Consider the following 13,443-nt stretch of genomic DNA (forward strand, 5'->3'; position numbering starts at 1 on the left):
CTTCACATTCCAATTCCAGTTTTCATGGTCCAGTGTACCTCACAGGGTTCTGCAGAGGCAGAACCCATGGGGCGTATATACACACATATGCTGTACGTATCCACAAAGGGATTTATTTTAAGGAATTCGCATAATTACAGGAGCTGGCAAGTGCAAAATCTGTAGGGCAGGCCAGCAGGTTGGAAATTCTAAGGCAAGAGCTGATGCTGCAGTCTGGAGGCAGAATTTCTTCTTCTCCAGGAAACCTCAGTTTTTGCTCTTTAAGGCCTTCAGCTGATTGGAGTGGAGTTGAATTCACACCCTCGTTCCCGAAGGTAATCTCCTTTACTTAGTCATCTGATTGTAGATGTTAAGCACATGCATGGAACACCTTCATAGCAACACCTAAATTTATGTTCAGCTAAATGATTGGGTGCTGCAGCCCAGCCTAGTTGGCAAAGAAAACTTACCCCGTCATCCAGCTTGCAGCTTGGCCTTGACCTTGGAACTGGAGCACGTCAGGGGTGAAGGGGGGAAGGGGTAGTCCCAGCCTTCCCCAAGACCCCTTCCCTGTTAGTGGGGAGTCTGGACCAGGCGTTCTGGGCAAATCATCCACCCTCCCTTAGCTTCGGGCGGAGAGGCGCCTCGAGTGCAAGCACCACACTGGAGCATCTACCTCTCCCCAGTCTCTCACCGTGTTGAACTTGGGGCTGTCTAGGATGAGGAAGTACCCAGTGTCCACATTGGAGGACTTTCCTGACAGGTCAGCATGGGCTACTTTGACCTCTCCCAGCTAATTGGTATTATTAATAATTTTTACTCCTGGGCATTGTATTCCTACTGAGTAGATTGAACGTGAAATTTATCATCCAAACTGGAACACTCTTGAGAGAGAAGGGGATACTATTAATTTTCCTAGACAGCAGGTGTAAATTAAGACTGTCCTGGAGAAATCAGAGCATATAAAAGGCCCAATGACATTGTTCTTAAGAGCTCGTTAGTACAGGAGTGGTGTTCAGTGCCTGTATTTCATGAACAAAGGGCTAATCAAGTCAACAAATACGGTGCTATTGTGGGCCAAGTTGTTTTTCCTCAAAGATATGTTGAAGTCCTAACCCCTGGTACCCGTGAATGTGACCTTTTTTGGAAATAGGGTCTTTGCAGATGTAATTCATCAAGATGAGGTTAAAGTTTTCTCTGAAGAAGCTCGGTAATGACTGACACATGCCATTTCCGTGTGCTGAATCCGGCTTGTTACTAGTTCGTCCTTGCCTCGGCAGTGTCACAGCAAGGAAGCCGGTGGTGACCTCCTGTCAGTAGTAATATGCCCTCCTTTTCCTAGAGTGTGGGACACCAGTGGGTTTCTCTGCATTAAAGTATAACCCAAATACAATAAAATACACATGTTTTACGTGTACTGTTTGAGTTTCCACATATGTATATGACTCTGTAACTATCAGCCTAATCAAGATCTAGAACATTTTCATCACTCTAGGAAGTTCCTCGTGCCCTTTTCTGATCAGCCCCACCCCCACGCCCAGCGGTTCTGATTTCCATCACTGACCTTAGTTTTGACTGTGCTCGGATATTGCGGAAATGGGACCATACCATTTGTACTCTTCCGTGCTGGATTCTTTCGTGTGCTGTGTTTTTAAACTTCATTCTTTTTTGATACATCATAGTGAATTGACTTAAACATTTTTACCGTAAAGCATTTGGCAAGGGGGCCGTGGAGGGTGAAGCCGATTAGAACCCCACCTTGCTGTGGCCGCTGCTGGTTCTGGTGCGTCTCCTTCCACTGCGCGTTTGCTTACTTGTTCGTAGCTGCAGACAAACCGCAGGTGACTTTGGGCATTGCTGCTTTCATGTATGATAAACATTTTCCCACATCCAGTGTCTTTAATTATCCTTCTAGACAGTATCCATCTAAAATGCCCCATGAGGGCGGCAGCTTTTGCCTGCCTTGTTCACAGATGTGTCCCAGAATCCAGCCCAGTGCTGGGACCTGGTGTAGGCAGAGTGAGTATTTGTGGAAGGACTAGAGGAAAGTATCACAACTATTTAGCCATTATCCTATTCCCGGACAGTTAGTGGCTTCCAGTGTCTTACTTAACAAGCATCTTCACTCATGTGGTTTTGTCCCCCATATTTTGAATGATACCCTTAGAACAAAGTCCAAATGAAGAATTCTTATGTCAAAGAGAAGAAACATTTTCTGGCTTTTTATGTACACTCAAGTGCCATTGAGAAGCTGGATTACCCAGATTTCAGTCTTGGCTCCGCCATTTATAGGCTGTGTGATCTTGGGCAAGTTACTTAACCTTTCTGTGCCCTAGTTAGCCCATCTGTGAAATGGGGCTGATGGTAGTATTTCAGAGGTTTTGTGGGGATTAAGTAAAATACTGTGTATAAAGTCTGTAGAGTGCTTGGCATGTAGTAAGCTTTGGATAATGTATTTACTATTTGTGTTTTATATGTAGAACATTATATCATGGTAAAAAAAAAATTGCACCTATTTTTCCAAATAGAAATGGTTTGCCTTAATGATTTGTGTCCTTTCTATAAACTCAGTAGGACTGTATGTTGCCCACCGGGGACTGGCTCAGAGGTTGGTGGTGCTTGTGCAGTGGGCAGGAATCGAGGTTACTAATTTTTTTTTAGATATTGAGCGCCTTGTCCAGTGTTCTAGTGGGGTACTGACTAGTAGAGGTGGTGGCAATAATGGGGACAAATTGTCACCACAGCACTCTGAGAATGCTTCACCTAGTGCAGGAGAAGACACATGGACACAAAGACCACCCAAATGAAAGCAAGTCCAAGATACTTATCCAGAGTTTACCATAGCAAGGGAGCCATCTACACCACTTGCATTGGCAGAGACTCAATGTCAGGCAAGGGAGTGGGGAAGCTTCACAGTAGGGAAAAAGGAGAAGGCTCCGGGTGTTCCCGGATTGGAGGTTGTTGGCATGAGGAGGCTAGAGGTCACAAGGGCTAATGAAGCAGGGCGTTATGTGTCATGGGTTTGGGGCACGTATTGGTTTCCTAACAGAGGACTACAAACTGGGTGATTTAAACAACAGAAAGTTGTTCCTCACAGTTCAGGAGGCCACAAGTCTGAACTTAAGGTATCACCAGGGTTGGTTCCTCTTGGAGGCTCTAAGGAAAATCTGTTCCATGCCTCTCTCCTCGCTTCTGGGGGCTGCTGGCCGTCCTTGGCGTTCTTTGGCTTGTAGACGCATCACTCCAGTCTCTGCCTTTGTCGTCCCATGGTCTGGTTCTCTGTGTCTCTGTGTATTCTCTCCTTTTCTTATAAGGACACCGGTGCTTGGATTCAGGGACCACCCTAATCCAGTATGACCCCATTTCAATTGAACTAATCACATCTGCAAAGACCTTATATTATAGACTGAATTCTGTCTCCACAAATGCATGCAATGTGAAGGTATATGGAGATAGCACCTCTAGGGAGGTAATTAAAGTTAAAGGAGGTCATAAGAGGTGGGCCCTAATCAAATAGAATTGGAGTCTTTATAAGAAGAGGAAGAGGCCAGGTGGGTGGCTCAAGCCTGTAATCCTAGTACTTTGGGAGGCCAAGAGTTCGAGACCAGCCTGAGCAAGAGCAAGACCTGTCTCTACAAAAACTAAAAAATTAGCTGGGCATGGTGGCGCATGCCTGTAGTCCCAGCTACTCAGGAGGCTGAGGCAGGAGGATTGCTTGAGCCCAGGAGTTTGAGGTTGCAGTAAGCTATAGTGACACCACTGTATTCCAGCCTGGGCAACAGATTGAGACCTTGTCTCAAAAAAAAAAAAAAAAAAAAGAGGAAGGAGTGTATGCACTGAGGATACAGTGAGAAGGCAGCTGTCTGCAAGCTAGGAAGAGGGGCCTCACCAGAAACCAACCCTGCCAGCCTCTAGAACAGTGAGAAAATAAATATCTGTTGTATGCAGTCTGTGGTATTTTGTTTTAGCAGCCCAAGCTGACTAATACACCTTATTTCCAAATAAGGTCACGTTCTAAGGTTCCTGGTAGATGTGAATTTTTGAAGAGACATTATTCAACTCACTACAGGGAGCCATTTTAGCCTTCTCTGGTTGGCCTTGAGCTGGAAGCCAGAGAAAACAATAGCAAACGTTGGCCGTCCTTGTCCAAACCCTGACCGTTCTGGGCCAGTTGCTGCAGAGGCTGTGGTCTCATGTCCCGGGATAGCTGCTGTAGAGGTGGGGGTCAGAGTCCTGCTGTCCTGTACGCACTGGGCATGGCCTGCTTGTATATTCAGGCTCTTGGCACTCTGTTGCTAACTAGCTGTGATGCCAAGTAAAGCACTTGACCTCTCTGGACTTGTGTGTGCTCTTTAAACTGGGAGATTAAGTGGTTCTTGGCAGGGCAGGACAAGGATGTCCAGCGTCTGGGCAGGGGGAGAGGAGGGGGTGGCGGTGATGGCTTAGAAGCCATTGCCCCTGTGACATTAACAAGCCCAGTCCCCTCCTGGGTGGAGAATAGCTGAGCCATATAGTATCTGGGGCCTCGTCCAGCTGTAAAATTCCGTGGTGGTTGCTCCTGGAAAGAGCAATCCTATTGCCGAGGCTTCCAGTCGTGTTTTTACTTTTTGTGGTACTTAATCTCTTTTGGAATCTACTGAAAGAAAGTAGGATTTTAACTCCTTTTCATGTTGTTTAAACCAATGATTTAATCTAATTATTTTTACTCCCGTTTGGGACGTGAGGGGGATGGTATAAAAACCTAGACATTCTAACTGTTGCCCATGAAAGGCATAAAATTCTTAGCAGAGTTATTTTAAACCATACGATTGGGAGAAAAATCACAATTTTTTGCTTTTGGTTTCTGGCACTTGGGTGGTTTCTAAAACACATACCTTATATAAGTTGAAATGATAGAAATCTGAAGCTATTTAAATGACTCCCCAGCCTTCCAGTCTAGTTCTCATAGTTTTTCAGAATAAACGTCAGGGCTTAGAAGGTGGGGTTATTTTTAACGAGGGTAGAAAGCAAAGAGAGACTGGCATGTTTTGAGGCAGGTTTTTTTTTTTTTCCTTTAAAGAAAAAATTCAATTCACAGTTTACATTCCCTAAAGAGAATCAACTAATTGAAAGGCTTAAGAAAGATGAGCATCTCACAGAAAGCACATCTCTATCAAAAACTTTCTGTCTGGTAAGGATGGTTGTGCAGCAAAGAAGCAGTTTGGGAAGAGTGTGTCTGAGAAAGCAGGGCCAGCTGGACTGTCTCCTGGAGGTCCTTCTGGGCAGAGCTCACATTGGCAGCTCCTGAGTTTGTGTCAGAAGGGACATTGAAGATCAGATGCCCATTCCCTCAATGGGCATTTCCAGAACAACTACTTCCATGAATGCCATGGGACGACACGGGTGTTCAGGCTGTGCACTGCAGGGTCGTATGTTCCAGCCCTACTTCCTGTCCTGAGGAGCCCCGGCTCCCTTGCAGCTAGGGTTCTGAATGTGATGTAGGTTCTGCCAACCGAAGGGATTCATAGGGCAGGAAAGAGGCAGCATGTTCTTCCTGCTACTGTTACCACTAGCAACCAAGGTCATAGAGACCTAAGTATTGAGAGGCTCATCCACTTCCTCATTCCTGTACAGGGTGTTTTTGGATTTGATCATTACATTTTCCACTTGTTTTAGTCCATTCGGGCTGCTGTAACAAAATACTGTAGAGTGGGTAGCTTAAATAACCAGGGGTTTGGGGGTACAGGGAGCGGTTGGCTATAAAAAGGCAGCACAAGGGAATTTTGAGGGTAGAGAAACTGTTCTGTCTCAGGGATGTGATGGTATGCATTTCTCAAAACCTATAGAACGGCAAACCATAAAGAATGAATTTAACTATATGTACGATCAATCCATTTATTCATACATAAATAGGAAGTGGTCAGTTTTATTAAATATTCCAAGATAAAGGAAGATGAGTGACAGGTTTCGCCTGGATCCATGGAATGAGGATTTAGACCTCCGCATGGGTGGTTGTGGGCCAAAGGCAGAACTGGCCTACAGAATGCAATGTACATTTCAAGAGCATGGCTTCTTGGCATGGCCCTTAGAGCTTCCAGGGACACAAGGCCTGCTCCTTGGATGACAGAGACCGTAGTGCTGAGATGTGCACCTGCTGTGGGTAAAATGCTCAGATAAAAGGAGCCTGGTGTTTTCTGGGCTCCCAGCTTTGGTTCTTCTCACCATCTCTCGATCATTTGTTTACTCGCCTGTCTGCACCAGGCCAGGCACATCCACAAGGCTCAGCACCTAGCCTAGTGCCCAGCGCATAGCAGATGCTCAAGAGATGTGCATCGACTTGTATTCTTTTAGCATCAGGGTATTTTCCACCTTGATAACCTGCCGCTTTCTGAATAACCTTGGCCTTCTCTGAAAGTCAGATCACGCTCCAAGGTGAAGAGCTGCTATGCTTGAGGAAGTCTCAGGATACGTTAGTCTCATCTGGCAGTTCCCAGAGAGAGAGTCCAGCATCTATCGTGGGTGTTCTGTAAATACTTTTTGGATAAATTCATACATCTTGAGAACTAGCAGCCATGTTGGCAAAAGCATAGAGCCTTGAAGGGGCAATGCTAATGTAGAGTATCACACAAGTAGCTGTTTATGTATAAACAAAAAAGCTCAAGTGTGCCTTGGGGCCTCCAAATGGCGGTTTGTAGGCTGCTGGGGGGCTTGGAGGTGCTTTTGTCCCCAAGGTCCTTGGAGTTTCCCCTCCAATGTTCAGGAAGGACCCTCCTCCCAGCTCCCCTGGGCCCTGCACACAGTTGAGGATGGGTGCCTGGGAGGGAGGCAGAGACCTGAGGTGTAAGAATGCCTGGGCATGCCCAGGACCAAGAGGGATGGAGAAGCCACTTCTGGACACCGAGGTCTAAAGGCAAGAATCTTAAAAGGGAGTGGCGAGCTCCTGCCTTCCCTCCTGACATCCCTCCTGACATCCCTCTGTGACATCCCTCCCCACCACCAGGCGTACTGGGTGCTGGGATCATCCCTGTTCCCTGAGCTCGGCTCCACCTGCAGCTACATCTCCCCCTTCCCTGCACCCACCACCTCCGGATTTCTGCGGCTTAAAGGCTTAGGCATGACCTCGAAAGCCGTGTGTGTGCCCTGCTGATCCCTCCCTCCGCCCTGGGGATTTGAGCAGACAGGGCAGGCTCAGCCCCTCTCAGACACACGAGCATCACGCCCTCTAACGTGGCCCGGTAGCTCCTGATCCCGGCAAGCCCGTGGGAGGAGAAGGAAGGTTTTCTCAGGAACCTGGGATTAAATTGCTCCAGCATTCAGATTGCGACATGGCCCGTCTAATCTATTACTCTGTCTCGTTCTCTTGCTCTCTGGCCCCGTGAAGCCAGTTTTGTCTTCTCTTTTGCTTTCTCACACCAAGGCTGTGTCCTGTGGAGCTGTGGGGACAGAATGTGCAGCAAGGAATGAGTCTGTAAGTTAAGGACACTTGGGAGTGATGGGCAGCTGGCCAAGCTGGCGCTGTGCGTACATCGTCTGGCTCCTTACAGCCTCTCTCCTGATCTGCATTCGTAGGGGAGGGCAAAGTCCCCGAGGTGTTAAGCAACTTGCCAAGGTCACACAGGTCATAAGGGGCAAAAGCACTTCCTGAAGCCTAAGTCCCTCTGCTTCTAAAGAGGATGTGCTGAGCAGCTGTGTAGGACGTGTGCACTTCCAAGTTGTGGCTGTTGGTGGCCAGGGTGGCAGGCATAGTTCCTGCTGAGGGTGCTCCGTGGTCTGTGCCCCTGCCCCCCATGCCAATTTCTAGAGGATCTGACTGGGAGTGGACTGGTCCCAGCTGTCAGCCGCTACGTGGGGAGGGTGGGGTGGGATCTGTCTGCTTTTGCAGCCTCTGACATTCATACAGAGCATGACACACACAGTAAAGGTAACTGTTTCGTCACCTTGCATTTTGGCAGCAGATGGCCACTGGAGAGGCAGAGGTCCAGAGAGGTTAGATGACATGGCCAGGGTCACACAAGCTCATTGGTAGTTGAGCCGGGACCCCAGTCCGCAGTGCAGTGTGATTTCCGCTTGAACAGAACAACTTGGTGTTATAGGCTGCCCCTAACCCCGGACAAGGATCACGGGGTCCCACTGTGAGTCCTGGTTTATATGGCGGGGTGTCCTGAGCTGGTCATATCCTTCTCTGAGCCTCATCCGAAAACAGATTTTAACTCATGGCTGTAGTGCCTGCCTCATGGCTTCAGGATGTGCCGGGAAGACTTGGATGGTACCGGATGGTGGGTCGCAGGCAGCTGGGAGCTCTGCAGTTACCCACTGACTCTGCTGGCAGATCATGGCCACACGTGACGTTCACTGTCTTCTCCTCCGTGGCCCTCTTGAATACGCATGGGAGTGTGGAGCAAGGCATGACCCTGAAAGTGTAGTTGTCTGTTGCTACCAAGGGCAAAGCCATTTATAACCCACATCCCCTCCCTGCTGGAGGCCGGGTGACATGTCCTCAGCAGCAGAAAGATGGCGTGATATTATTCTAATTTTCAAAGATTCTAATTTTTCAAACATTTTCAAAGATGTTATTCTAATTCCCAGGATTGGACAAATCACCAGCTCTCAAAACACTGGTTTAAAGAATTAGGAAATGTCTCAAATTTTCGTGGCAGAGATGTCTATTGATCTGCACTGAGATATCCCAGACAGCGGCGTTTCTCCTGGAAACAAGATCTTGGCCTCAGGAATGTCGAGCCTCTCCCTTTATAATTCTCCATCTCGGAGCCGACAAACCTTGAAGCGGATCCATGTCCTTGAGCCGACAGCAAAAATTCTATTAAAGAAGTTTGATTACAGAGAGAGAGAGAAGTGAAAGAATCTATTTTTCATTAAATGCTGCTTGTTTCAAAGTAGGAGTGTTTCTGGGTACCTAGGGAGCTGGTGTTTTCTGTGTCTTGCTGGGGAAATCTGATCTTAAAAATCAGAAAAGTTTCCTTGTAGAGAAGAAATGTCATTTTCAGAGCCTAGGGCTAAATTATGTTTACAGAGAAGGGATTTCTGTCCTGGAAGTTTATTTAACAAGCATTTATCAAGTGCCCACTGTGAACTAGGTGTCATTCCAGGTACCTGACGGGTTTGTAAGGATAAGGGAGGAGATGATACAGATTGTTGTTAATATTCTTGTAAATATTTTACCATTGGTTTGTTGACTTGATTGCTAAGGTCTCTTGAGAACCTGCTGTGTACCAGGCCTGCCTAGGCACTGAGGATGCAACGGCGAGCAGGAGGCTGTGGGTCCCTGCCTTCTAGACGCTTCCAGTCGGTGTGATGGGGATCGGTCCGGGGGCGTCTTAATGGGGGTCTGTACAAATGGCATTCATTCCTGTTTGCAATTTGTTCATGGAAGTGCTCATCCACCGGTCGTCTCCAACAGGGCAGGGGGTGAGAAGGGACTATCGCTGTCTTCCCCATAAAGATCCTGAGGCAGGTGAGTTGCTCAGAGCTGCTAGGGGTACAGAATGGTACTCGAATCCTGAGCATTTGATCTGGATTGTCGCCACATCCTTTTGGCTGTTATGAATAATATAGCTATGAACATTCGTGTACACGTTTTTGTAGGGACATATGTTTTCTTTCCACTGGCGTATATACTTGGGAGTGGAATTGCTGGTCACATGATAACTCTGTTTCATCTTTTGAGGAACTGCCAGACTGTGTTCCAGGGCTGGACCATTTTACATTCCTACAGCAATGTATGAGGGTTCCAATATCTCCATACCCTTGCCAACACTTGCTATTTTCTGTCTTTTGGGTTTTAGCCATCCTGGTAGGTGTGAAGCCTTTCATACTGTTTTTAAAAGCAAAGGCATATCTAAAACATGATCAGCTCTAAGGTGCTAGAATATCTGTGGATAATCCAACATCCAGCAACTTTTTCCTGAGAGCACTGGTCTGCCCTGGACTGAGAGATTGCTGGCCGTCTCGCCGGCCAGCGCCCAGTCAGGTGGGCTCTGAAGTTCCTTGCTGGACTCCCAGATGTCACGTGAGCTTTGTCAGGAGACCCACAGGTAACTAATGGTCTGCCATCTCCTCTTGTCTTCCAGCAATTCACGAGTTCCCCACGGACCTGTTCTCCAATAAGGAGCGACAGCACGGAGCCGTCCTGCTGCACATTCTTGGTGTAAGTGGTCCCCACGGCGTGATGTCACTAAACTTGTGGCACGTGAAGCCTCTGCACAGCAAGGCAGAGCCACAGGGTGTCTGAGATCTTTTTTCATCCTTGTGACAACCCTGTGAGGAGAGCAGATTCTGCACCTGCTTTACCCACAAAGAAAAATGTCTTAAATCTGTTAGGTGACGTGCCCAGTGTCACACGGCTGGCGGCCCTGGAGCCAACATAAGAATGCGAGTCTTTCCTGTCCCACATTTTCTGCTTTTATAAAGTGGCATGATGTGTGAACATGGGTCAAGTGCATCAGATGTTGCATGGTCCACGATCTGTCCTCATATGTGCTTACTGTCACAATTCCCTGGACCACCCCTAAAATTTACCACCTTTGCATAACTATACAGATGGTCCCTGACTTTAGGACGTTTGACTTATAATTTTTCAACCTTATGATGATGTGAAAGTGATATGCATGCAGTAGAAACTGTACTTTGAGTTTTGAATTGTATCTTTCCCCGGGCTAGTGATAGGCAGTAGATACCTCTCCCGAGCTGGCAGGGGCGGCGAGCCGCGGCTCCCGCTCAACCCTGCCATCACGAGAGTAGACAATCGATACCCTACGGCAGACTGTGTTGCCAGATGATTTTCCCAACTGTAGGCTGATGTAAGTGTTCTGAATATGTTTAAGGTAGGCTAGGCTAAGCTGTCCTGTTCAGTAGGTTAGGGGTATTAAATGCATTTTTAACTTAGGATATTTTCATCTGGATGGTGGGTTTATTGAGACCTAACTCCATCATAAGTCAAGGAACATCTATAGTTTAAGACTTCGGTGTTCCTCTTGTCAAATGTCCCTCTATATGCAGATAGACCTTGATGACTAATGGTGGAGTTCAAGTAGTAACTCAAAAAGGAATGATGGGTTCAAACCTAAATCACAGATCCCACGTCTGTGATGGAGTCAGGCAAACCACAGCCCCAGGCAAGTCTGACCCACCGCTTGTTTTTGTAAATAAAGTTTTATTGGAACATAGCCACTCCCATTCCTTTTTATATTACCTGTGGCTGCTTTTGTGCTTCAGTGGCAGAGCTGAGCAGTTGCGTCAGAGACTCCATGGCCCACAAAGCCAAAAATATTTGCTATCTGGCCCTTTACAGAAAAAGTTTGCTGACTCCGTTGTCTGGTATGGGGAACCAAAGGTGGTCCAAGTTTGCTTCCCTACTTTGGATCAAGCACTGCAAATTCTCCTCCTGATCAGCCTCCCGACCACCCAGCACCATCTGCTTGTGTGTTTATACCCAACCAAGCATTCGTCTTTGCAGGCGATAATTAAGAAAGTGAAATCTGGGATTCCCACATAGATAGTAACAACTAGAGAATAATGAATGGGTGAAGTTTTAATTAACAGGATAAACCATTAATGAAAATGAAGACTAGAATAAGAGCTGTAGGCAAATTTTGAATGACAAGCCTACTTATTATTTCTATGATAGAGTCATTATCTTTCTAGCTTCTCTGGCTTTGCACTGCCTCCTCTTTCACTAGGGAGTGTGGATTTGGCTGATGTTCCTGTGGTCCTGCCTTGGGAAAGTCTTGGCATAGCTGAGACAAAGCCGTCTTTTTGCTGCACTGAGCACACCTCAGGAATTTCACAGGAACCTTTCAGAGCAGGGGTTACCAACTGTGGCTGGAGGGCCAAACCCAGCTCTCCACCTGTTTTTATAAATATTTATTGGCACTCAGGCCACACCCATTCTACAGCTGCTTTTGTTCTGCATCAGTAGAGTAGCTGTGAAAGAGACCGTTTGGCCTGCAAAGCCTAAAATGTTACTGTCTGAGCCTTTATATCAAAGTTTGCTGACCTCTTCTTTAGAGCACGAAAGGACCCTAGCTTAGGAGCCTGTTTTGTCTGCAGTGCTCCCTGGCCCAGGAGATGGAAATCAGGGCATCTTCTGGGCCCCTCCTTTCTCGCCAGTGTTTCTCAGGGAGTCAGAGGAGAGAGTGGCCCTTTGGCCCACAGGAGGTCACTCCGGAGGGGATTGCGATGAGTGCAAATTCGAGTTAGAACCCTGGGCCCTGTAGCAGGGGCTCTCCCACCTGCTCTCTCCCGTTTACCCACTGCCCTGGTGTTTGTTCCTTTGTGCTTCACCCCAAATATGATGGGTCGGCCACTGGGACAGTCACTCCCGGACTCCAGCAGACACCTGCCTCAGATGCCTTGGCCACAACTAATGTATCTTCCACTTTATTTAATCACAGTTAATTGAATGTGAGGTTGTCACACTGATGTGGCTGAAGCAGCCAGGCCTTTCTCATTTGTGAACAAGACATCCATGTCACATTTTCTTTGCAGACAGAAAGGTTTCCCCCAGAGCTTAGAGTAAAACCCTTCTCCTTTCCCTGGGTCTTGGTCCTCTCCCTCCAGTCTCTCGGTCTCCACTGTCCACCCCCACCTCACCTGCTTCTTCCACCTGCTGTTGCTCAGATGCATCGAGCACACTCCTGCCTCAGGGCCTTTGTGCCTGCGGTTTCCTAGGAGTTCTAGAGACTTTATTTGACTGTTTCTTTGTCCGCTACTAAGGTAAGTCATGGGAGGCAGAGGTTTTCCTGGCGTCCTCACCATGTACCCCTGATTCCTGGAGCAGCACCTGGCACGCAGGGTGAGCTCGGTGAAGTCTGCCGGGCAGCTGAATAGATGGAGGCGCCGGGAGAGGCTCCAGATACGAAACCGTTTAAAACTACTGATCTGTTCTTACTTCATCATCAAACAGATGAAGAAACCGAAACCTGGAGATGTGACTTATGCAAAGTCATGTGGCAGATAAGTCCCAGAACAGCATTAGGGTCTGGACTCTATTCCGTGACCCTCCCCATGTAAACGGCCCACATACCGTCCCGTGTGCAGGCGTGAAGTCACAGCCCAGGAAATGCCGCATCTCAAGTTGCCGTTGGTTTTGGCAGGCGGTGGGCAGTTGGTATCAAGGAAATTGTGCCTCCCCTAAAATTAAAGGGGGCAAATTAGAATAATTATTATTGTAAATTCTTAAAATGGTGATTCTAAATGCTCTTCTTCTTAGCCGTTAGGGTTAGATCTTGCCTTTTGAGGGCAGACTCGGTGCTAGCAAAGAGATGCTGCTTTAAGAAGAGATGTTGTCAAGCCACATTCTGCTTCACCTCTGGTCACCAAAATGTGTGTGGGTTCCCTCCCCCACACCAAGCAGTTCAGTGGACACCAGCTTGGTGTCCCCTAGTTCAATTCCATCCTGACACTCCCTACCTGCAGACAGTGTCAGCTCCCACGCGCTGAGGGCTCAGTCCCACGAGACTGTCCCCA

General features: G+C 47.5%; 1 protein-coding gene across 2 annotated transcripts in view; it reads left to right on the forward strand.

Annotated features, from left to right (window-relative positions):
• Positions 1–13,443, forward strand: part of SLC24A4 (solute carrier family 24 member 4) — a 137,781-nt gene that overhangs the window by 75,933 nt on the left and 48,405 nt on the right. For both annotated transcript variants that reach the window (XM_069465234.1, XM_069465235.1), the window contains exon 3: positions 10,047–10,123. In XM_069465234.1, the coding sequence (XP_069321335.1) occupies positions 10,047–10,123 (77 nt within the window). The remainder of the gene's footprint in view (positions 1–10,046; positions 10,124–13,443) is intronic.

The sequence above is a fragment of the Eulemur rufifrons genome, chromosome 2 (genome assembly GCF_041146395.1).
Source record: "Eulemur rufifrons isolate Redbay chromosome 2, OSU_ERuf_1, whole genome shotgun sequence".
In the NCBI taxonomy this organism is placed as follows: domain Eukaryota; kingdom Metazoa; phylum Chordata; class Mammalia; order Primates; family Lemuridae; genus Eulemur; species Eulemur rufifrons.